Here is a 26,036-nt window from a genome sequence, read left to right on the forward strand (position 1 = left end):
TCTTTATTTATTCTGTTGAACAGAATAAAATTCATGTCCAATAATAATCAGAAGGTATAATTGCACGGTTGGATAGGAAAGTGTAAAAAAAATCAAAACTGCACAACTTCCAAGTTGCAGAAAACATGCCACACGCTGCAACGTATCTCGCGACGTTGCGGTTAGCAGAATACTAGTTCTCTTTTTCTACAACTCACAACGCAATTTGTCGTTACGATAAAAGGAGTGCATTCCTTTCCTTTACAGTTTGTTAAAACAAAACAAATGTTATTACTCTGGCCAATAACAAGAGAGGTAAACAGCGCAATGAACCAATCAGAACACGAAGAAAATACATGTAACCGGTGCCAAGCGCGGGAAAATGCGTGCGAGCGAGTCACGATTGGTTTTGGTTTTGCTTCTCATTGGTTGAGAAAGTGGCACGAGTTTTTCTAACCAATCACAGGGGCGTACTAAAGGATAAAGCAAGACCAAAGCAAACGCTAATTACTTTCCACCATAACGGTCGCTATGACGTCACATGCAATCCTCTAATTGGAAAGTAAGGAGGCCAAGCTGAAACACGTTCTACCCCCCCCCCCCCCCTTAGGGAACAAACAGTCGTGCCGTTGCTATGACAGTCGTGAAGCCAAAGTGACAACCGCTTGTTTAACTAAAGCCCGAGGCATTATTGTCGAAACACCTGTTTCTCTTAGGCTCACTCTGGATCTTTGAGGTCCTTTAGTGCATTAGAGACAGGCTTGCAGTAATAGAAGAGGTCATACTGCCACTCGTTAACCACAACAAGATCTCAGTAGTGCATGCATTCTTGCAGCCAAACTGACGACCACTTGTTTGACTATAATCTAAGGGTATTTTTTTCAGCAGCCTTTTTCTTTTAGAATAGCTCATTGAACGCGAGAAATCCAACAGGTTCGTGCGCACGCATCAGGGTCACTTTAACTATAATTCAAAGTATTATTTTTGAGCTAGCTTTTCCACCTTCGTGTGAGAGTCAAGCTTTGCACATGAATGTCCGTGGTCAAACCAAGTTTACTTTGACAATTATTTTCTGCAAAGTAGAGCTTAGTTGTTTTAACTTTTTGTGCTTAGTAGCCTTTCTAGATGATGTGTAAGTAGCTAGTTAAAGTTTTTGGGGGAAAGAATTTGGAGTTAATGGCCTGGAATAAATGTGACTCTTGATTTCAGTCAGTCAGTGAAACAGACACATCATACTCGGAAAAAAGAAATCCGGCTTCTATCTGTCAATGGAGAACTCGGATTTCTTGTTTCGGAGTATACTTGCATGTGTCGCTGCCTGGATACTATGTCATTCTCAATTTGGAGTCAAGTTGTGATATGTTTGTATGTCAGTGATATAATGATCCAATTTCTTGCTTTATAGAAAGTGAGGAGTTGTTGTGGTTGATATGTTGTTTCAACTGGAACCTAATTTAAGTTCTATGATTTATTAAAAACGTCGCTTTAAATAAAAGCCTATCCTCTTTTTTGTTTTCACGTCAAGCTGAGATCGAATGGTCAATGGATATTTTCTTGTAAAAACTGTCATCTTTAAGTGTTTTTAAAAATTGTAAAAAAGTTTTTCGTGCAAGGAAATTTATATCAGGAAATGGTGTCATGAAATAGAACGAAGAACAACCTCTCCCAACGCAGTAATCAGACTTCTGATAAAGATCACTTTTAACCATGAGTTTATTTCAGCTTTATTAACTACATACAGGTGATTCTACTCGAGTTTTTAAATTCTGTACCAGAAAATGGCTTTAAAAATCAATAAAAATTATTTCTGTCAACTCATCTGCAATACTGCATCCGACGCGAACCAAAACTAATAAACAATAGGTCATTTCCGAGGTCCTTTTACCTCTATCCCTAAACGAGACTAAGGGAAAAACTTTTCATATAAATATGAGCTTTTCTTTTTCATTTAAATCAAACTCGTATTCGTTTAAATGGTTATCTGGTGCACTGGGACTCGTTTTGAACGTTTTGAAAATGAGGGAATTAGCAATTCAGAAATGGCTTATTCAACAAAACAAAACGGTTAAGAAACATATTATCTTGATTTAAAGCGAAAAAATTAAGGAAAAATACGCGCTCTGTACGCTTTCTTTTAACCTATGGGAAGCTAATACACTCATGGCTAATCATCATGATTAACGCCCCCACCGGCGACGAAGCCTGATGCCGGTACGGAAGCGGATTCGGCGGCTACCCCAGAGGTTGTTGGTTTTCTTACCGACTCCGATACCACTATTGACCTTTAAGCTGCCTTCATCAGCTTCTTCTGTTTTGGGTCGCAGAGAGACTTTCTTGCCATGAAACCAGAATCCACGCGGCTTCAACTGGCCTTCATCCGCTTCTTCACTCTCGTCCATGTCAAAGGGTGTTTTGGGTCGCAGAGAGACTTTCTTGCCATGAAACCAGAATCCACGCGACTTCAACTGGCCTTCATCTGCCTCTTCGCTCTCGTCCATGTCAAAGGGTGTTTTGGGTTGCAGAGAGACTTTCTTGCCATGAAACCAGAATCCACGCGACTTCAACTGGCCTTCATCCGCCTCTTCACTCTCGTCCATGTCAGCTGTCTGGCGGCCAAAGTCATTCCCAGGCTTCCTGAAAATAAGCTCCAGTCCTACTCTGCACTGACCCATCTTGTCGGTGGACTTTGTTTCCTTGTTTAGCTTAGAGACGACGTTGTCGCCAAATATGCCTGAGAGAGGGAAGGAACAACTGGTTTTCAGCACATAAAACATATACCATAGCGAAGCGTTCGAAGCCTTAGTTTTCAAGAAACAATAAATGGCCCAATATGCAGTTGAATCATGTAAAGGTTTCTCAGATTGCTGTGGATTTCGGATCTCAGTGATTTTACTGGATATTTTGACTCGACATATTCACATCTTCTTAATATCGTTGTTTGGAAAGGGTTTATTTTATTTATCTCACAGCATTTGGTAAATAGGAATAAATCAATGAACAAAAGAATGAATAAATGAATATGTCTGGGTGAGTGAATGAGTGAATAAATGTATGAAACTCTAATTACCAGGAATCAAAGTGTCCATTTCTTGCTCAACCTCCTGAGTCCTTGAACAGTTCACTACTTTGTAGTAGAAGTACGATTCCTGGAGAAGACGAAAAGACGTTGATGATTAAATCTTGATTGAGAGGTACTCAAACATATGACAACAAATGACACTTAATTTAACATAGAACGTTATTCACAGATGGAAAATTATTCTTCAGTGAAGCACCATAACTTTTATTCGTTTTAGGAGGGAAGGGGAGGGGATCAACGAGGGGCTTGAATTTTCATCGGGGTTTAGGGGACGTTAACAGAAATCCTCTAAAACTCACCGGACATTTTTGAAAACGTACCTTTTAATTGATGGCAAATCTAGTAACACTTTTAAAACTCCTTATAGCAGGGGCTGAACCCTCCCACTCCTCAATTTTTACCGTCAATCCGCCACTGTGTTCTAGTTAGCTAGTCTGTTCTTAGTAATGACAAACAGACTGAGGTTTTTTTTTTCAATTAACTCGTATTTCCCCACATAGTATTAACATACCTGATATTCGGCTGTGTTCGTCCCAGGTTCTTTCACCAGCCTGGAAGAAACTTCTTTGATGAAGCCATGGCTCTCAAGGTCTGCCTTTGTCAATATGTCCTTCACCTCAGAATCCGAAGCTTGAAAATTAAGATTGTAACGCAGCTTTACTTGCACGGCGTCTCCGGTCCTGGCCTCTGTCAATGGAAAGTGAATCTTCATCAGAAATGTTTTTACTCATACACTCACTCTATATTTTGGCGAGTAAAGTCATTTTATATATGCCTAAAGCAACAAAAAATGAAATTAACGATCTCAAAAACTACTATATTATGGAAAGAGTTCGTTACCTGTTAAGAACGTCAGTATGGCCAGAGTAAAGACAAGTAAACTGCTCAGTTTAGAAATCATTTTGCTAGGTCACTTATCAGCTTGGAGGCTATCTTGTGAAACCAATGATTCTTAGTGCACTGCTGACCTGCTTATAAAGCCAACGAACAAACCTGATGACGCAGCACTCAAGCTTAATTAGAGGAAGTTAACTGACTAAAAATTTATTTTGGTACAATTTGTGTACATTAAAGACGCGAAACGCCATCCCAAACACGTTCGCCCTAATTTGCGAAGATCTGAATAGTGACATGCGCACAACATCAGTATTCACCGGAAGAGGAAGAAAAAAGAAAAAAGACTCATCTCTACCCCGAATTACCCATCAAGATATTATCAGGGTAAACGATCAGCTATTTTTATGAAACTAAAATGTTGCATAGATGACAGATAATTTTCCCGTGAACTCGGCCATAAATTATTGTAGACCGTTGAACGGATTGTAATGCCGTTCAAGAGCCTCTGAATTTTCGATCGCCGTAAGAAAGTTAACCTTAACACGAGTACGGCGGTCAGTTGTTTTGCCTCATGAAGTGAGCGGAGTAGAAGTTTCTTAATTACAAAAACAAGCAATCCATACTTAACCCCTCACAGTTTCTTAAAAACATTGCAAAATAATGTTCTTTTTTCTAAAGTAATTATGTCTGACCAAATTCCCTTGGTTATTTGCTTCAAGAAGTTAAGGCCGATTGTTGATGATCCTGCATGGAGACAAGAAAATTAAAGTGTGGCAGGCAACAATGCCGCTTTTCGTTTTCCTCCAAAACGTAAATCGTACTCCACAGGGGCGCGTTACATACCAGGAAACTCCCAACAGACATTGTTCAGGAAGCGCTTTTGTAAATCTACGAGGAGTTGATTCACACGCTTAAAGCAAATATTCTTTACCTTGATTATTTCACATCGCTATCAAATAATTTAAACATCGTAATGTTTTCTTTCGGAAAATTTCCTTCAAGTAGCCAAAAGTAGCCAAAGTTAATCTACAGGTGATGTTTAAATCGCTTCCATAAGAAAATAGAGAACATACGGATATCTTGCCTAAAGAAATATCCAAAAACGGTCTGAATAGGCCTTATCACGGTTTTCGCCGCCATTTTGACGGGTAGGCAAACAGGCTTGAAATAACAGTGTTTGTATGGAAATCCGATGTCAAACAATTTTCATAAAACATCGCTTCTGAAAAAATCATGAATTGGAAACTTTTGGCACTAGGAAAAGGATTTTAACAACAAAATTGAAGGGATGTAGCTGTGACAGAAAGCGTCCAGTCGTGTTTTGAACTTTCCATACATTTGTCTGTATAGCGAACCAGCCGTGAACTGCTACTAAAAATAGTTCGCGGGAAAAAATACAGGGAAATGTATAGAAAGTTCAAAACACGACTGGACGCTTTCTGTCACAGCTACATCCGTCCAATATTTTTCTTAAAATCCTTTTCCTAGAGCCAAAAGTTTCCAATTCATGAATTTTTCAGAAGCGATGTTTTATGAAAATTATTTGACATCGGATTTTCATACAAACACTGTTATTTCAAGCCCGTCAAAATGGCGTCGAAAACCGTGATAAGGCCTATTTTCTCAAAACGTTTTATGCAAATCTCACTGACTTGTTTGTACTTCACTTTGGGAAACTCAATTATTTATAAAGCCTAACAACAGGAAGGGAAATTAGTCAAAATGAACGAATAGCTTATTGCTTTGTTATTTACAATCTTGTGGAAATCTGCTCTAAGTTTAATGATTTCTGCAAAAAAGATTACTTTTTTTCTTTCCGCTACATTTTCACAGAAACGTCTTTTCGAATCTTGTTGTTTGCGCTTCATTCTTGAAAGATAAATTATTTGTAAAACGTAGCAACAAGAAGAGAAATTGGAAGAAAAGAACAAAAATAGCTTATTCCTTTGGTAATTTGTAATGCTGTTTAACTGATCTGCCTTAATCGTGTGCTACCTTTGGCTTACTGTTTTGTGCAGTAAAGATTCCTCTACATTTTCACAGGAACAGGAAGTCTTATACAAATCTCATATGTTTGCACTTCATTCTGAAAAAAGAAAAATTATATGTTAAACGTAAACCCAAGAAGAAAAATTGGTTAAACTAAAAGAACAGCTTGTTTCGCTCGCCAATCCTTCGCTTTAAATCTGCTTGAAGCCTATTTTTACCCAGAAGAGATTTAAACGTATAGTGGAGAAAATTTACAAATCTGTTTTCCTCTGCGTATTATTGTGAATTGTGTATTACTGTTAACAGGAAGTGATATCGAAAGCATATAGATTTCCCTTAATGCCCCTTCCACCACTAATTCTGTTTGTATCTCTTTCTTTGCCGATCGGCCAAAAATCAAAAACAGTAAATACAATCTCAGTGGTTTAACCTCAGTGAATGTTGATAGCGTAGAGCGAAAGCGGCGCAAAGCATTCAAACTTTTCAAAAGAGTAAATGAATTTAGGCTGAAAGGAACATGGCGGGAAAAAATCCCTTACAGGAGACAGGCTAGTTGTGATATTATAAGCGTGGCTGAGGAGTTGAAATCGGAACTACCGCGAAACGACTGCCTCATATGCCACTTCCAGTATAATAGTATAAATTCCACAAAACAAGTTGGATGATACTGAGGGAAACTATGGGAATCACTCTGAGGGAATCAAACGAATGAGAATTTTTAAAGCTTGACAGTTTATTTTAGATCTATTGTGGACATTTGTAAATTAAATTTGTCCCTTGTATTCTTTACCACAGTGTGCTCTTTTTTATTTTTGGAATTAACGGAACCATTACAAAGATACATGCTGTGTTTTACATATATTCATTACTTGTTATCCTGTATGCTAAAACGTATACACTATACTGAGGCACCCGGGCCCCTTTCTCGAAAGTCCCGTAACTTACCGGGCCCGGTAAGTACATTTTTAAATACGTTTTTTTTTGCCGATTACACTGTGATTACAGACATAGTACTTGGCCAATGTGTTTATAGAATTATAAGATTTTGAAATTTAGTATTCAAAGCTAACAAAAATTGACTTCTGTTAAGTAACATTTTTCACCAAGACACTTATCGGGCCCTAAGTTACCGGGACTTTCGAGAAACGGGCCCCAGGCGTCTGTGTCGACTCGTTTCGTACCAATACACCAAACTTGATTAAAAAAAGTCCACGTTTCCTTTGCATATCGAGCAATCCCTGCTATCAATGATAGATTAGGAGCAGTGAGAACCGATAACTGAAAAGGAAGTCTACCGTTTTGCTTACTTGGTGATCAATGGAAGATCTAAGCTTGTTTTCTGTGTTACGTATAAGCTCGCACTGCCCGACTGCTTTGTCCGAAATGACGCCTGGCATATTGACTGTGATCTGGGTATTTCGCCGCACGCCAGCGAACCAATGTGATCAACAGGTAATACATTTGTGTAGACTTCCTCTTCTTCTGTTAAGACCTAAACAGGAATGATATCGTATTCCTAGATTTCTGGATCCTGGATATTTAGTAATCGATCAACCTCTTCAGTCGGATTGTATTCAATAAATTTATGTTCAGGCGAATTGCAATGACGTCTATTTCCGTGACTAATAGTACTCCGTTTTACTATATATCTGGTTTGTTTTGCTATCTCAGAGATTACAGCTTCTTATCGCTGCGTTGCTCAGCCAGTAATCAAGCGGCAAGATATAAGACAAGTACAGCCATCCACATCAGATTTATACACTGTATATATACAACGTAGCCTTTCACGGTTTAGGCGCCATTCGATCGGAGACTTTTTTCAGCTAAATAACAAAATTAACTGGTGCGCATTGGTTTACAGAAATTTGCATTGATAATTCGATAGTTTGGTTCAGCAACCCATTTTCTCACTGAAATATGTTATCCATGGCACTCGCTTGCCTCATTTGACTAATCATACAACCTATGTACAGACAAGATCAGGCTATCCTGCATGAATGCATGAATTGTTTGATTTTCTTTCACTAAGTATCCTAAGTCGTGTCCTGATTTCATCTTCAAGCTCGTTTTTACAATAACTGTCCAAATTCCAGCGCGCTGATTGGCTCGTAGCTATTGTCTATAAGAGTACAGACAATAAAACTGACGTCAGATGTAACGCGCGCGCTTTCTCAGAACGAAAAATATAGCCAATTCCGCTCGTACTTTTTCCATGTTATTGTAAAAAACAAATCGACGGCAGTTTTCTATGGTCTATACTCTTATAGACCATAAAATGGCGCCATAAAATGTCCAAAACTTGGCAGTGAAACCACTCGCCTGCGGCTCGTGGTTCCACTTGAGTTTTGAACATTTTTTGACGTCATTTTATGGTCTATAAGAGTATAGACCATAGAAAACTGCCGTCGATTTGTTAATTGTTCTGTATGATGCCAGAATTTGTATAATTTCACTAAAAATCACTGAAATATCTCTTTTATGACGAGCGTTAGATGTATAATGTAAATGCGTGAAGAAAAAAAATAACAAAATTAACTCCACAAAAATATTACAAGAGTTCTGCATTAAATTGAGGTTCCTAAGGAAGTTCAACTGTCAGAAAATTTTAATAGCCTCATTTTGGTGGTCAGTTTCAATTTCACAGTGTGCAGGCTAATCATCTTGCGTAATTGTTAAATGCAGTTTTAAAATAAGCTCAAGAGAGCCACCATGTCAATACATTGCACCGTAAAAGTGTGCTACAGTACTCTAATCCCTCAATTCAGCCAGTGTACATTTTATTGACAGGTGGGAGATAAAAGAAAAAAGGATTTCCACATGTCAACGTTTTAAACTTCCGGTAGCCTTTCTCACAATTTCTTCATTCTTCTCTTTACTTTTCGTAATTCTAGTCAGCCATTTTTTTGTGGCCGTCAATAAGTTTGTACGGAATGTGGTCTGAGTTGCCTTTTCACTTTGTTAATTTCTGTTTTGAATAAATTTGGAATTACTGTTGATTCTGACAATACTTTTACTTCCTTGTTTGATTTTGCTATACGAATATTTTACTAAGGATCGATTTCGAAACGTTACGTTTTTATCGTTAATTTCCCTTGATTATTATATTCTTGTTAAATTCTTTCCCCTGACGATTTTCGCATTTTTTAATTTGTTGCGGTGTGAGAACAGAATTATGTCGTGTTTCTATTCTCCATAAATCTTGCTTGTTAATAGCTACCGAAAAAGCAGACGTTATTACAATTCGAATAAAACAATTGCCGATAAAGAACGACTAACACGACTAATGTAATTAACATTTCAACCTTGAAAAGTTTGAAAGCTCGTTTTAGCCCCGCCGGAATAAACGTCGAACTTCACATGAGACGAGCTATATTGCAATTTGTGTCGACCCAAATGGGTTAAGCTCAACCGTTGAGTCAAACGTCGAACATAATTCGTCGAACCAAATCCAGAGCACCAAAAACGAATCTTTTGGTCAGAGGGATTTCTGCGCGATTTAATTATTAAGTTTGATTCATGAAAAGATCGACGTTTGTCCCACAGTCGATCTTCCGATTTCTATCCGTCTGAATCAGACGGATAAACATCTTAGTCAATCCAACTGAATTTAGTCAGACGAACCGCTCAATTGAGTCAAGCGTCGTACTTATCACGAACTTAATTCACTCAATTTAGTTCGTCTCATGTGAAGTTCGACGTTTGACCCAGGTCTAAAGGGATTAAAAATGAAACGTCAAATTCAGTGAGCCTTAAAAACAATGTGTTATGGCACAATGAATTTAAAGTTCGTCACGCTGGCAGTATTTTTGTTTGGAAGATGGTTTACAAACCTGTGTCCATATTTCTAATTTTCTATCGTGTTTGCGGCTAACCTTTTGGCAATTAATACATCATTTTGTTACAGTGTTTAGGCTCGCTTTTTGACCATTAGTGCGAGTGGACGAAGATGTTACTAAAAGAAAATTATTCCACTTCCGCTTAATTCGCCAAAAGAAAGCAAATAAACAGGGTTTTACTTCCCGAAATCAAATATCAGCATTCGGCAGTGTCTTCAAGAAAACGTTTTGTCCTGTTCTAAGCAATTTTGTCTTTTTCTATTCTTAAAGATGGATGAAAAATAAAGTCCTGTATTTAAAGTTAACATAACGTAGAAAGAGTACAGACTGTTTTCTTTGAAGAGCCGGGGCGATTAATTAATTGCCTGAAGGGAAAAAGAGCTTTTCTTCGAAGAGTGGGCGATTAATTGCCTGAAGAAGAGCAATGTCGCTGGATTTAGCAGGGATTAAGAGACGAATAAAGAATTTACCGTCGCAGAAACCGCTCAGAAAAACTTCGGATATATGGGATAGACTGTTTTGGTGTTCACATCTTAATTATTTACTTAAAATTCTAAATAAAAGACTTCCTTAAATCTTTAACATTTCTCATTTTTCACAATTTCTACACATTTCTTTTCTTCTCCAATCACCCTCAAATATTATCAAAAATTCCTGAACGACTTTACATGAAATCGATCTACAACTGTGATAACACTTGCCACAAGTCAACCTGTTATAGCGCCTGACTGGATTCAACGAAAACGGACATTTGAGGCAGGATGCAAATGTTTACAAGATAATTCCTTGCTAAAAACTGAGACTAAATCCCTCACTCATCTTCACGCTTCCTATGAGGCATGAGGCCGAAAACATGAGACTAAAGTGCGTATAAATTGTATTTTGACCAGAATGCGCCTCTTAGGCGAGGATCGCAAATGTGGCCTTTTCGATTTCGTGAACACTGCAACACTTTCACTTATGCGAGCTTAAGTTTCTTTGTAGTCTTGACGGTTGATTGGCATGAAGAACTATCCTCGAATTCAGTCTGATTAGATAGTGATATCATATTAAACCCTATTCAGGAAAAGGATGTTCCCTTTACAACATTTTGAAAATGTTAACATGCACGGTCCATATACCTCAACATATTTCGAAACTATATTCGCAAGTTACTTAACAGCTCTGATTCATTTTAAGATTATCACAGTTATAATTATCACATACTACGGGTCGTAGGCCTTCAATGAAGGCGCTGGATTACACTTTGAGACCTAGCCGTGTCAGGGGTATCTATTATTTCGCTGCGGATTGTTCCTTTTCTTAGCTCTAGTCCCCCAGTGTTTGTTTTTTGTTTCTAATTATTGTGTTCTCGCTTTATTGAGACAAGTTTCACACTTAAAAATGAAAAAAAGCGAAAAAAAAAAATCCGAAGTTTCGAAATCATCATTACTTCATTTTCAAGGTTGTAAAAATGAAGGTTGCGAAGTAATGTATGCAGGAAAAGTGTCAAATGATATCAAGAGAAAATTCTCTTGATGATATAAATGCGTTCAACCGTTTCACACTGTTTCAAAATAGTTTTCAAATTTCAGATCGGCGCTCAACGTTCACTGAATTCAGTAAAAGGATTTTGGTTCCAACTGCTGAAATCAGAATTTCGTCTATGAACAATGAATCACCAACGGCAAATTATTCAACTTCCGAGTTTTAGAAAACTAACTTTTTGTTTACATTACTTGTAATCTAGCTTAATCTGTCTTTGAGGTCACTATTTACTTCCTGATAGGCCGTCTTTGCTGTTTCGTCATGAACAATAAATTACCGTTCTTACGGAGTAAACAAGACAAGACCCCTTCATGCAATGAACTTATTTCGTCCTCTTTTGAAAGAGTCGAAGTATATTCTACGAGAGGCTTGAGAAATGTCACGTTACAGCTACAGGGCCGCCATGTGCATAATCTGCCATGAGAACAATTTCTCACTGGCGCAGCATACATTTTGGTTTCATGCATCAAAACGCCGGTTTTTGAATAGGACAGAGACGCATACTAGTTTGATCGTTACAATGCCTTAATGAAATACGAATTCATAGTTACCATCTATATGTAGTTTCATCCGTTTGTGTGAAGCTAATTTTACCTTGTTACCTCTCAATATTCACAATGCTCAATTAAAGAGTAATTAATTTAAAAAAAATCTCCACACTCACCCTCTGCCTTCTGAAGAGTTTGGAGACATTTCCTTCCTCCTCAAACACATTTCAGCGTCGATTTTCGGTGACCAAAATCGTGAAAACTTGAAAAGCAAAGTTTGAGATAAATACAACCCAAAAGTGTGAGTCGTTAGACGTCATTGTTTGATAAGGCAGTCAACCACAGGCTAGCCAAATGAAATGAATGAATGAATAAATAAATGAATTGTTGCGTAGCAATCTGCGTGTCCTGTGCAAAAGAAATTTGACGTCCGCGAAGGAACTGGGCGTGAAGATTATCTTACTCGTTTTCAGGCCCTTCCTTCCGTTCACTCAAAGATGGCGGATGGAGGCGCAAGACTAGCGACTAAATCCGGAGATTGCACCGGCCTGTCACTGGAAGATAAAAAATAGCAATTGACCACAGTGACACTTATACATTTCATTCTCGGCCTCGTGCTGTCGCTGTCATCAAACCTTTCAAAGCTATGGTATTCGCATTCGCATCGCAAGTTGACCAAGTTCAAACCGTAAAAGTGATAGACATAGAACGATGAAACAGTTTATATGTTGTAGTGAATCTAAAAGATTTCTTAACGGAAGACTCGCTTTCTGTGTAAGATTTGAATAGCAGTAAGAAACATATTCAGTATTTACCTCGCCGAACGTTTCTGTGACATTTTATCGTGCTGACGCGTCGGTACAATTCCTGTGGATACCGCTGTTCAATCTAAATGCAGGGATAGCACCGAGCGCTTATTGGTCAGTGAGATTTCGTCTTCCATCTAATTAAAAACGAGCGGGAAAATTTCGCGCGCACTTCTCGATCACACGCTTGAAAGAGCAATCCTTACTGTGATCCCTAGCTTGCTGTTTAATTTAAATTTCCTTGGGCTTCTACAATATCTAGAATATTGGTGATAATATCCAAAATATTTCCGACATGGAATTCTCGGTAAGTATTATTAGATCATTTTGAGAGTGAATTATTTTGTACGAACTGTGCGTGACGCGGTAGATCACGCCCGGCCGCCCTGGGTCTTATAAGCTGTTATAAGCGACTAGTATAAGTTGTTATTTTTAAAATTTCGGACTCAATATTGTTTAACTGTGGTTTGAAAGCAGCTTCTCAGGGACAGGCAATTATTCAACTTATCTGTGGAGGGGAGGGGAGGTGGGGGGTTTGAGAGAAGACAATTAGGGTTAGGGCTACAATCCGTTTACATTGGATTACCGATCATAACCGTCAAGTCAAGTCTCCCCAAGTCGGCTCTCTTTTATCTTTTTTCCTTCTCCTTTTTTTTTCTTGCAAAATAAATTCACAGCAGCTCATGATCACCCTAAGCATCCCCCCCCTCCCTGTCCCCCTTTTTTTTTTTTTTTTAACAATAACAAGAAGAAGGATCTGGGCTAGGGAAGCGTATTCTGCCCATTAAGAGGGAGTGGTAGATCTGGGAGGGGTTGAGGAGGGACGGGGGGGGGGGGGGGGGGAGCGAAGCCGGAGGGGCCATTTTTTTTCATCCCAACTGAAAAGTTTTCACTCCGATCCTGGGGGCCCCCACCCAGGACGTCCGAGGAGATTTATAACCGGGGATCTGAGCGCCGGGTCGAGATCGAGAGGTTACAAATTTCATTTGGTTTCCTAACGTAAATGAACTGTAATTTATGGCTATCACTTCTCGCATTTTTGCTCTATGTCATTATAAACCGTGTTATCTTATGATTTAACATTAAAATCTGTACTGATAATAAAAAGGACACACATAATATGCTTCAGGAGATTAAATTTGTTTTTTTAATATCCTTGTTCTCATATCAGCCTTTTTTTTTTACATTATATTCAAATCATATTCAGTTTTTCCTTTAATTTACAGATATACGATAATCGTGTAATGTGATTTATTTTCTTGTCCAGTTTCTTAACAGTCGTTGAGGTTTCGTTGAAGTCCGTCTACTTTATCCCCTTTATTTATTCTGTTGAACAGAATGAGAAAAAACAATAAAACTCATGACAACGAAAGAAAGAGAAGGTATAATTGCACGGTTGGATAGGAAAGTGTTAAAAAACTAAAACTGCACAACTTCGAAGTTGCAGAAAACATGCCACACGCTGCAACGTTACGTATCTCGCGACGTTGCGGATAGCAAAATACTAGTTCTCTTTTTCTACAACTCGCAAAGCAATTTGTCGTTTCGAGACAAGGACTGCTTTCCTTTCCTTTACGGTTTGTTAAACCAAAACAAATGTTATTACTCTGGCCAATAACAAGAGAGGTAAACAGCGCAATGAACCAATCAGAACACGAAGAAAATACATGCTACCGGTGCCAAGCGCGGGAAAATGCGTGCGAGCAAGTCACGATGTGTTTTGGTTTTGCTTCTCATTGGTTGAGAAAGTGGCACGAGTTTCGCTAACCAATCACAGGGGAGTACTAAAGGGTAAAGCAAAACCAAAGCAAACGCTAATTACTTTCCACCACCTTGGCCGCTATGACGTCACATGCAAACCTCCAATTGGAAAGTAAGGAGGCCAAGCTGAAACACGTTCTACCCCCCCCCCCCCCCCCTCCCCTTCCCTCTCAGGGACCAAACAGTCGTGCACACCATTGGCGGTTGCTATAACAGTCGTGCAGCCAAAGTGACAACCGCTTGTTTAACTATAGCCCGAGGCATTATTGTCGAAACACCTGTTTCTCTTAGGCTCACTCTGGATCTTTGAGGTCCTTTAGTGCATTAGAGACAGGCTTGCAGTAATAGAAGAGGTCATACTGCCACTCGTTAACCACAACAAGATCTCAGTAGTGCATGCATTCTTGCAGCCAAACTGACGACCACTTGTTTGACTATAATCTAAAGTATTTTTTTTTCAGCAGCCTTTTTCTTTTAGACTAGCTCATTGAACGCGAGAAATCCAACAGGTTCGTGCGCACGCATCAGGGTCACTTTAACTACAATTCAGAGTATCATTATGGAGTAACCTTTTCCACCTTCACGGTGTGAAAGTCCGTCAAGCTTTGCACATGAATGTCCGAGGTCAAACAAAGTTTACTTTGACAATTATTTTCTGCAAAGTAGAGCTTAGTTGTTTTAACTTTTTTGTGCTTAGTAGCCTTTCTAGATGATGTGTAAGTAGCTAGTTAGAGTTTTTGGGGACACGAATTTAGAGTTAATGGCCTGGAATAAATGTGATGGTATATTTCAGTCAGTCAGTCAGTGAAACAGACACATCATACTCGGAAAAAAGAAATCCGGTTTCTATTTGCCAATGGAGAACTCGGATTTCTTGTTTCGGAGTATTCTTGTGTCACCGCCTGAATACTATGTCATTCTCAATTTGAAGTCAAGTTGTGATATGTTTGTATGTCAGTGATATAATTGAAGTAATCTCAAATTCCAATTTCTTGCTTTATGGAAAGTGAGGAGTTGTTGTGGTTGATCTGTTGTTTCAACTAGAACTTAATTTAAGTTCTATGATTTATTAAAAATGTTGCTTTAAATGAAAGGGTATCCTCTTTTTTTGTTTTCACGTCAAGCTGAGATCGAATGGTCAATGGATATTTTCTTGTAAAAACTGTCATCTTTAAGTGTTTTTAAAAATTGTAAAAACGTTTTTCCGTGCAAGTAAATTTATATCAAGAGATCGTGTCATGAAATAGAACGAAGAATAACCTTTCCCAACGCAGTAATCAGGCTTCTGATAAAGATCACCTTTAACCATGAGTTTATTTCAGCTTTATTAACTACATACAGGTGATTCTACTCGAGGTTTTAATTCTGTACCAGAAAATGACTTAATAAATCATCAAAAATTATTTCTGTCAACTCGTCTGAAATACTGCATCCGACACGAACCAAAACTAATAAACAATAGGTCATTTCCGAGTTTCTTTTTCCTCTATCCCTAAACGAGACTAAGGGCAAAACTTTTCATATAAATATGAGCTTTTCTTTTTCATTTAAATCAAACTCGTATTCGTTTAAATGGTTATCTGGTGCACTGGGACTCGTTTTGAACGTTTTGAAAATGAGGCAATTAGCAATTCAGAATGGCTTATTCAAACAGCTCGGTATACGACGTCTCAATCAACAACAAAACGGTTAAGAAACATATTATCTTGATTTAAAACGAAAAAATTAAGAAAAAAACGCGCTCTATATGCTTTATTTTAACTTATGGGAAGCTAATACACTCATGGCTAATCATCATGATTAACGCTCAGCTAATACACTCATGGCTAATCATCATGATTAACGCCCCCACCGGCGACGAAGGCTGATGCCGATACGGTACCGGCGCCGGCGGCTACCCCAGAGGTTGCTCCTTTTCTTACCGACTCCGATACCACTATTGACCTTTAAGCTGCCTTCATCAGCTTCTTCTGTTTTGGGTCGCAGAGAGACTTTCTTGCCATGAAACCAGAATCCACGTGACTTCAACTGGCCTTCATCTGCCTCTTCGCTCTCGTCCATGTCAAAGGGTGTTTTGGGTTGCACAGCGGAGGCTTTCTTGCCATGAAACCAGAATCCACGCGACTTCAACTGGCCTTCATCCGCCTCTTCGCTCTCGTCCATGTCAAAGGGTGTTTTGGGTTGCAGAGCGGAGACTTTCTTGCCATGAAACCAGAATCCACGGGACTTCAACTGGCCTTCATCCGCCTCTTCGCTCTCGTCCATGTCAAAGTGTGTTTTGGGTCGCAGAGAGACTTTCTTGCCATGAAACCAGAATCCACGCGACTTCAACTGGCCTTCATCCGCCTCTTCACTCTCGTCCATGTCAGCTGTCTGGCGGCCAAAGTCATTCCCAGGCTTCCTGAAAATAAGCTCCAGTCCTACTCTGCAATGACCCATCTTGTCGGTGGACTTTGTTTCCTTGTTTAGCTTGGAGGCGACGTTGTCGCCAAATATGCCTGAGAGAGGGAAGGAACAACTGGTTTTCAGCACATAAAACATATACCATAGCGAAGCGTTCGAAGCCTTAGTTTTCAAGAAACATTAAATGACCCAATATGCAGTTGAATCATGTAAAGGTTTCTCAGATTGCTTTAGATTTCGGATCTCAGTGATTTTACTGGATATTTTGACTCGACATATTCACATCTTCTTAATATCGTTGTTTGGAAAGGGTTTATTTTATTTATCTCACAGCATTTGGTAAATAGGAATAAATCAATGAACAAAAGAATGAATAAATGACAATGTCTGGATGAATGAATGAGTGAATGTATGTACGAAACTTTAATTACCTGGTATCAAAGTGTCCAATTCTTGTTCAACCTCCTGAGTCCTTGAACAGTTCACTACTTTGTAGTAGAAGTACGATTCCTGAAGAAGACGAAAAGACGTTGATGATTAAATCTTGATTGAGCGGTAGTCAAACATATGACAACAAAGAACACAATTTAACATAGAACGCTATTCACAGATGGAAAATTATTCTTCAGTGAAGTACCACCACTTTTTATTCGTTTCAGGGGGGAAGGGGAGGGGATCCACGAGGGGCTTGAATTTTCATCGGGGTTTAGGGGACGTTAACAGAATTCGTCTAAAACTCACCGGACATTTTTGAAAACGTACCTTTTAATTGATGGCAAATCTAGTAACACTTTTAAAACTCCTTATAGCAGGGGCTGAACCCTCCCACTCCTCAACTTTTACCGTCAATCCGCCACTGTGTTCTAGTGAGCTAGTCGGTTCTTAGTAATGACAAAGAGACTGAGGTTTTATTTTTTTCAATAAACTCGTATTTCCCCACATAGTATTAACATACCTGATATTCGGCTGTGTTCGTCCCAGGTTCTTTCACCAGCCTGGAAGAAACTTCTTTGATGAAGCCATGGCTCTCAAGGTCTGCCTTTGTCAATATGTCCTTCACCTCAGAATCCGAAGCTTGAAAATTAAGATTGTAACGCAGCTTTACTTGCACGGCGTCTCCGGTCCTAGCATCTATCAATGGAAAGTGAATCTTCATCAGAAATGTTTTTACTCATACACTTACTCTATATCTCGGCGAGTAAAGTCATTTTATATAAATCTAAAGCAACAAAAAATGAAGTTAACGATCTCAAAAATTACTATATTATGGAAAGAGTTCGTTACCTGTTAAGAACGTCAGTATGGCCAGAGTAAAGACAAGTACACTGCTCAGTTTAGAAATCATCTTGCTGGGTCACTAATCAGCTTGGAGGCTATCTTGTGAGACCAATGATTCTTAGTGCACTGCTGACCTGCTTATAAAGCCAACGATCAAACCTGATGACGCAGCGCTCAAGCTTAATTAGAGGAAGTTAACTGGCTCAAAATTTATTTTGGTACAATTTGTGTACATTAAAGACGCGAAACACCATCCCAAACACGTTGGCACTTATTTGCGAAGATCTGAATAGTGACATGCGCACAACATCAGTATTCACCGGAAGAGGAAGAAAAAAGAAAAAAGGCTCATCTCTACCCCGAACTACCCATCAAGATATTATCAGGGTAAATGATCAGCTATTTTTACGAAACTAAGATGTTGCATAGATGACAGATAATTTTCCTGTGAACTCGGCCATAAATTATTGTAGACCGTTGAACGGATTGTAATGTTTAAAGAGCCTCTGAATTTTCGATCGCAGTAAGAAGCCGGGCAATGTTTGATGTTTAGTAAGTTAGCCTTAACACGAGTACGGCGGTCAGTTGTTTTGCCTCATGAAGTGAGCGGAGTAGAAGTTTCTTAATTACAAAAACAAACAATTCATACTTAACCCCTCACAGTTTCTTAAAAACATTGCAAAATAATGTTCTTTTTTCTAAAGTAATTGTGTCTGACCAAATTCCCTTGGTTATTTGCTTGAAGAAGTTAAGGCCGATTGTAATCTCGTACCCTGATATGGTCCTGCGTGAAGACAAGAAAATTAAAGTGTTGTCGCTTTCCGTTTCCCTCCAAAACGTAAATCGTACTCTACACTGGCACGTTACATACCAGGAAACTCCCAACAGACATTGTTCAGGAAAGCGCTTTTGTAAATCTACGAGGAGTTGATTCACACGCTTAAAGCAAATATTCTTTACCTTGATTATTTCACATCGCTATTAAATAATTTAAACATCGTAATGTTTTCTTTCGGAAAATTTCCTTCAAGTAGCCAAAAGTAGCCAAAGTTAATCTACAGGCGATGTTTAAATCGCTTCCATAAGAAAATAGAGAACATACGGATATCTTGCCTTAAGAAATATCCAAAAACGGTCTGAATTTTCGCAAAACGTTTTATGCAAATCTCACTGACATATTTGTACTTCACTCTGGGAAACTCAATTATTTATAAAGCCTAACAACAGGAAGGGAAATTAGTCAAAATGAACGAATAGCTTATTACTTTGTTATTTACAATCTTGTGGAAATCTGCTCTAAGTTTAATGTTTTCTGCAGAAAAGATTACCTTTTTTCTTTCCGCTACATTTTCACAGAAACGTCTTTTTGAATCTTGTTGCAATTGTTTGCGCTTCATTCTGGAAAGATAAATTATTTGTAAAACGTAGCAACAAGAAGAGAAAATTGGTAGAAATGAACAAATAGCTTATTCTTTCGGTAATTTGTAATGCTGTTTAACTGATCTGCCTTAATCATTTGCTACCTTTGGCTTACTGTTTTGTGCAGAAAAGATTCCTCTACATTTCCACAGGAACAGGAAGTCTTATGCAAATCTCATATGTTTGCACTTCATTCTGAAAAAAGAAAAATTATATGTTAAACGTAAACCCAAGAAGAAAACTTGGTTAAAATAAAAGAACAGCTTATTTCGCTCGCAGATTCCTTCGCTTTAAATCTGCTTGAAGCCTATTTTTACCCAGAAGAGATTTAAACGTACAATGGAGAAAATTTCCAAATTTGTTTTCCTCTGCGTATTGTGTAATACTGTAAAAAGAAAGTGATATCGAAAGCACGTAGATTTCCCTTAATGCCCCTTCCACCACTAATTCTGTTTGTATCTCTTTCTTTGCCGATCGGCCAAAAATCAAAAGCAGTAGATACAACCTCAGTGAATGTTGATAGCGCAGAGCGAAAGCAGCGCAAAGCATTCAAACTTTTCAAAAGAATAACTGAATTTAGGCTGAAAGTAATATGGGAAAAATCCCTTGCAGGAGACAGGCTAGTGGTGATATCATAAGCGTGGCTGAGGAGTTGAAATCGGAACAACCACGAAACGACTGCCTTATATGCTACTTCCAGTATAATAGTATTAATTCCACTAACAAGTTGGATGATACTGAGGGAAACTATGAGAATCACTCTGAGGGAATCAAACGAATGAGACTTTTTAAACGGAACGAGAGTGAAAGCTTAGCAGTTTATCAGTTTAGATCTATTGTGGACATTTGTAAATTAAATTTGTCCCTTGTATTCTTTACCACAGTGTGCTCTTTTTTATCTTTGGAATTAACGGAACCATTACAAAGATACATACTGTGTTTTACATATATTCATTGCTTGTTATCCTGTGTGCTTAAACGTATACACTATACCGAGGCACTCAATGCTGACCAGGAGTCTGTGTCTACTCGTTTCGTACCAATACACCAAACTTGATTAAAAAAAAGTCCACGTTTCCTTTGCATATCGAGCAATCCCTGCTATCAATGATAGATTAGGAACAGTGAGAAGCGATCACTGAAAAGGAAGTCTACCGTTTTGCTAACTTGGTGATCAATGGAAGATCTAAGCTTGTTTTCTGTGTTACGTATAAGCTCGCACTGCCCGACTGCTTTGTCCGAAATAACGCCCGGCATTTTGACTGTGATCTGGGTTTTTCGCCGCACGCCAGCGAACCAATGTGGCCAACAGGTAATACATTTGTGTGTGTGTAGTCTGGACTGCGAAGTTACGAGTAGTGAGTACGGGTGGTATGATAACACAGTGCAGAAATTTGCAATCAAGTTCCTGTTTCGGTTCTTACTTAATTAAGCGAACAATTAATTAAGAGAAAAAAGGAAAAAAAGTATAAGAGAGATCCCTCTTCTTCTGTTAAGACCTAAACAAGAATGATATCGTATTCCTAGATTTCTAGATCCTGGATATTTAATAATCGATCAACCTCTTCAGTCGAATTGTATTCAATAAATTTATGTTCAGGCACGTGAATTGCAATGACGTTTGTTTCCGTGGCTAATAGTACTCCGTTTTACTATATATCTGGTTTGTTTTGCTATCACAGAGATTACAGCTTCTTATCGCTGCGTTGCTCAGCCAGTAATCGAGCGGCAAGTTATAAGACTAGTACAGCTATTCATATCAGATTTATACACTGTGTATTTACAACGTAGCCTTTCACGGTGGGGCGCCATTCGGAGACTTTTTTCAGCTAAATAACAAAATTAACTGGTGCGCATTGGCTTACAGAAATTTGCATTGATAATTCGATGGTTTCGTTCAGTAACCCATTTTTTCACTGAAATATGTTATCCATGGCATTTGCTTGCCTCTCTTGACTAATCGTACAATCTATGTACATACAAGATCAGGCCATCCTATACATATATAGCTAGCCATCAGCACGTTTAGTTTAGAGCTGGTTTTACATGACCAGAGAAATAAAATCACAGAATTTGCAATAAATGATGAACATTAACGGAATAGAGCAATGGAATAAGTCGTCAAAGCGGATATTTTTCTATTTAATTTTCCGTGGAATATGTGAGACCTGTAAATGAACATTTTTAGGCAGTTCAATCTCCATAGCTCGCTGGGACTGTAACGAAAGCGACTGCATAAATTGTTTGATTTTCTTTCAATAAGTATCCTAAGTCGTGTCCTGATTTCATCTTCAAGCTCGTGTGTTCTGTATGACGCCAGAATTTGTATAATTTCACTAAAAATCACTGAAATCCCTTTTATGATGAGCGTGTAAATGCATACTATAACGGGGTAAAGAATAAAAATAACAAACTCCACAAAAATATTACAAGAGTTCTGCATTAAATTGAGGTTCCTAAGGAAGTTCAACTGTCAGACAATTTTAATAGCCTCATTTTGGTGGTCAGTTTCAATTTCACAGTGTGCAGGCTAATCATCTTGCGTTATTTTTGAATGCAGTTTTAAAATAAGCTCAAGAGAGCCACCTTGTCAATACATTGCACCGTAAAAGTGTGCTCCAGTATTCAATCCTTCAATTCAGCCAGTGTATATTTTATTGACAGGTGGGAGATAAAAGAAAAAAGGATTTCCACATGTCAACGTTTTAAACTTCCGATAGCCTTTCTCACAATGTCTTCATTCTTCTCTTTACTTTTCGTAATTCTAGTCAGCCATTTTTTTGGTGGCCGTCAATAAGTTTGTACGGAATGTGGTCTGAGTTGCCTTTTCACTTTGTTAATTTCTGTTTTGAATAAATTTGGAATTACTGTTGATTCTGACAATGCTTTTACTTCCTTGTTTGATTTTGCTATACGAATATTTTACTAAGGATTGATTTCGAAACGTTTTTCTGACGTTTTTATCGTTAATTTCCCTTGAATATTTTATTCTTGTTAAATTCTTTCCCCTGACGATTTTCGCATTTTTAATTTGTTGTGGTGTGAGAACAGAATTATGTCGTGTTTCTATTCTCCATAAATCTTGCTTGTTAACAGCTACCGAAAAAGCAGATGTTATTACAATTCGAATAAAACAATTGCCGATAAAGAACGACTAACAAGACTAATGTAATTAACATTTCAACCTTGAAAAGTTTGAAAGTTCGTAAACGTCGAACTTCACATGAGACGAGCTAAATTGCAATTTGGGTCGACCCAAATGGGTTAAGCTCGACCGTTGAGTCAAACGTCGAACATAATTCGTCGAACCAAATTCAGAGCACCAAAAACGAATCTTTTGGTCAGAGGGATTTCTGCGCGATTTAATTATTAAGTTTGATTCATGAAAAGATCGACGTTTGTCCCACAGTCGATCTTCCGATTTCTATCCGTCTGAATCAGACGGATAAACATCTTAGTCGATCCAACTGAATTTAGTCAGACGAACCGCTCAATTGAGTCAAGCGTCGTACTTATCACGAACTTAATTCACTCAATTTAGTTCGTCTCATGTGAAGTTCGACGTTTGACCCAGGTTCAAAGGGATCATTTAAGAATGAAACGTCAAATTCAGTGAGCCTTAAAAACAATGTGTTATGGCACAATGAATTTAAAGTTCGTCACGCTGGTAGTGTTTTTGATTTGGAAGATGTTTTACGAACCTGTTTCCGTATCTCTAATTTGCGGCTAACCTTTTGGCAATTAATACATCATTTTGTTACAGTGTTTACGCTCGCTTTTTGACCATTTCTCTTCGCAATTTTTGAAGTTCAAGCCCATGCCTGTGCGTCAAAAACTGACCGAATTTGGAAAAATGAAATTTTTGATCCCCTAAATTTCAGAATTTCTATAATGCGAATGTACGAAGATGTTACTAAAAGAAAATTATTCCACTTCCGCTTAATTTGCCAAAAGAAAGCAAATAAACAGGGTTTTACTTCCCGAAATCAAATATCAGCATTCGCCAGTGTCTTCAAGAAATCGTTTTGTCCTGTTCTAAGGAATTTTGTCTTTTTCTATTCTTAACGATGGATGAAAAATAAAGTCCTGTATTTGAAGTTAACATAACGTAGAAGTAAGAGTACAGACTCTTTTTTTTGAAGAGCCGGGGCGATTAATTAATTGCCTGAAGGGAAAAAGAGCTTCTCTTCGAAGAGTGGGCGATTAATTGCCTGAAGATGAGCAATGTCGCTGGATTTAGTAGGGATTAATAGACGAATAAAGAATTTACAGAAACCGCTCAGAAACACTTCGGATATACTTGATGGGGTTGACTGTTTTGGTGTTCACATCTTAATTATTTATATTTACTTAAAATTCTAAATAAAAGACTTCCTTAAATCTTTAACATTTCTCATTTTTCTCAATTTCTACACATTTCTCTTCTTCTCCAATCACTCTCAAATATTATCAAAAATTCCTGAACGTTTTTACATGAAATCGATCTACAAGCTGATAACACATGCCACAAGTCAACCTATTATAGCGCCTTACTGGACTCAACGAAAACGGACATTTGAGGCAGGCTGAAACCGGCTGGAGGGACTTCTTGAATTAGTGCAAATGTTAACAGATAATTCCTTGCTAAAAACTCGAGACTAAATCCTTCACTCATCTTCACGCTTCCTGTGAGGCAAGAGGCCGAAAACATGAGACTAAAGTGGGTATAAATTGTATTTTGACCAGAATGCGCCTCTTAGGCGTGGATCGCAAATGTGGCCTTTTCGATTTCGTGAACACTGCAACACTTTCACTTATGCAAGCTTAAGTTTTTTTGTAGTCTTGAGTTGATTGGTATGAAGCACTATCCTCGAATTCAGTCTGATTAGATAGGGGTATCATTTTAAACCCTTTTCAGGAAAACGACGTTCTCTTTACAACATTTTAAAAATGTTAACATGCACGGTCCATATACCTCAACATATTTCAGAAACTATATTCGCAACCGTAGGCCTTCAATGGAGGCGCTTATCTATTATTTCGCTGCGGATTGTTCCTTTTCTTAGCTCTAGTCCCCCAGTGTTTGTTTTTTCGTTTCTAATTATTGTGTTCTCGCTTTATTGAGACAAGTTTCACACTTAAAAATGAAAATAAGCGAAAAAAAAAATCCGAAGTTTCGAAATCATCATTACTTCATTTTCAAGGTTGTAAAAATGACGGTTGCGAAGTAATTTATGCAGCAAAAGTGTCAAATGTTATCAAGAGAAAATTCTCTTGATGGTATAAAGGCGTTCAAGCGTTTCACATTGTTTCAAAATAATTTTCAAATTTCAGATTTGTGCTCGACGTTCACTGAATTCAGTAAAAGAATTTTGGTTCCAACCGCTGAAATCAGAATTTTGTCTATGAACATTGGATCACGAACGGCAAATTATTCAGCTTCCGCGTATTAGAACACTAAATTTTTGTTTACATTACTTGTAATCTAGCTTAATCTGTCTTTGAGGTCACCATTTACTTCCTGATAGGCCGTCTTTGCTGTTTCGTCATGAACAATAAATTACCGTTCTTACGGAGTAAATGAGACACGACCCCTTCATGCAATGAGCCGGCTTATTTCGTCCTCTTTTGAAAGAGTCAAGGTATATTCTGCAAGAGGCTTGAGAAATGTCACGTTACAGCTACAGGGCCGCCATGTGCTTAATCTGCCATGCGAACAATTTCTCACTGGCGCAGCATACATTTTGGTTTCATGCATCAAAACGCCGGTTTTTGAATAGGACAGAGACGCATACTAGTTTGATCGTTACAATGCCTTAATGAAATACGAATTCATAGTTACCATCTACATGTAGTTTCATCCGTTTGTGTGAAGCTAATTTTACCTTTTTACCACTCAAAATTCACAATGCTCAATTAAGGGGTAATTAATTAAAAAATCTCCACACTCACCTTCCTGTCTTCTGAAGAGTTTGAAGCCCGGGTTTGAAGACATTTTCTTCCTCCTCAAACACATTTCAGCGTCGATTTTCGGTGACCAAAATCGTAAAAACTTTAAAAGCAAAGTTTGAGATAAATACAACCCAAAAGCGTGAGTCGTTAGACGTCATTGTTTGATAAGGCAGTCAACCACAGGCTAGCCAAATGAAATGAATGAATGAATAAATGAATTGTTGCGTAGCAATCTGAGTGTCCTGTGCAAAAGAAATTTGACGTCCGCGAAGGAACTGGGCGTGAAAATCATCTTACTCGTTTTCAGGCCCTTCTTTCCCTTCACTCAAAGATGGCGGATGGAGGCGCAAGACTAGCGACTAAATCCAGAGATTGCACCGGCCTGTCACTGGAAGATAAAAATAGCAATTGACCACAGTGACACTTATACATTTCATTCTCGGCCTCGTGCTGTGTTCGCTGTCATCAAACCTTTCAAAGCTTTTGTATTCGCGTTCGCATCGCAAGTTGACCAAGTTCAAACCGTAAAAGTGATAGACATAGAACGATGAAACAGTTCATATGTTGTAGTGAATCTGAACGATTTCTTAACGGAAGACTCGCTTTCTGTGTAAGATTTGAATAGCAGTAAGAAACATATTCAGTATTTACCTCGCCGAACGTTTCTGTGACATTTTATCGTGCTGACGCGTCGGTGCAATTC

The 26,036-nt window shown here is 38.3% G+C and overlaps 2 protein-coding genes and 1 long non-coding RNA gene across 5 annotated transcripts; all 3 read right to left on the reverse strand.

The window, feature by feature from the left end:
- Positions 1-1,674: 1,674 nt before the first annotated feature.
- Positions 1,675-5,401, reverse strand: LOC146481833 (uncharacterized). Its single transcript, XM_085107790.1, has 4 exons — positions 3,899-5,401; positions 3,570-3,745; positions 3,047-3,125; positions 1,675-2,710 (listed from the first exon to the last, which is right to left on the reverse strand). The coding sequence occupies exons 1-4, from the start codon at positions 3,957-3,959 to the stop codon at positions 2,157-2,159; spliced, it is 870 nt and encodes a 289-aa protein (XP_084963916.1). The 5' UTR covers positions 3,960-5,401; the 3' UTR covers positions 1,675-2,156.
- Positions 5,402-13,677: 8,276 nt separating this feature from the next.
- LOC146481834 (uncharacterized) lies at positions 13,678-25,480 on the reverse strand. Its single transcript, XR_014864314.1, has 3 exons — positions 25,334-25,480; positions 19,507-19,597; positions 13,678-13,867 (listed from the first exon to the last, which is right to left on the reverse strand). It is a non-coding gene; the product is annotated as an uncharacterized LOC146481834 (long non-coding RNA).
- LOC146481835 (uncharacterized) lies at positions 15,625-18,390 on the reverse strand. Of its 3 annotated transcripts, XR_014864303.1 has the most exons (6): positions 17,990-18,388; positions 17,661-17,836; positions 17,137-17,215; positions 16,162-16,800; positions 16,041-16,113; positions 15,626-15,956 (listed from the first exon to the last, which is right to left on the reverse strand). XR_014864303.1 is itself a non-coding variant. In XM_085107789.1 (5 exons), exons 1-5 carry the CDS (start codon positions 18,048-18,050, stop codon positions 16,103-16,105), a joined length of 966 nt encoding a protein of 321 aa, XP_084963915.1. In that variant the 5' UTR covers positions 18,051-18,387; the 3' UTR covers positions 15,625-16,102. The 3 variants fall into 3 exon arrangements, 2 of the variants coding, with proteins under 2 accessions (XP_084963915.1, XP_084963914.1); XM_085107789.1 differs by having other exon boundaries at positions 15,625-16,113; positions 17,990-18,387; XM_085107788.1 differs by lacking the exons at positions 15,626-15,956; positions 16,041-16,113 and having other exon boundaries at positions 16,121-16,800; positions 17,990-18,390.
- Positions 25,481-26,036: the final 556 nt, after the last annotated feature.

Source organism: Pavona decussata, unplaced genomic scaffold (genome assembly GCF_977016875.1).
Source record: "Pavona decussata unplaced genomic scaffold, jaPavDecu1.1 SCAFFOLD_48, whole genome shotgun sequence".
Lineage (NCBI taxonomy): Eukaryota > Metazoa > Cnidaria > Anthozoa > Scleractinia > Agariciidae > Pavona > Pavona decussata.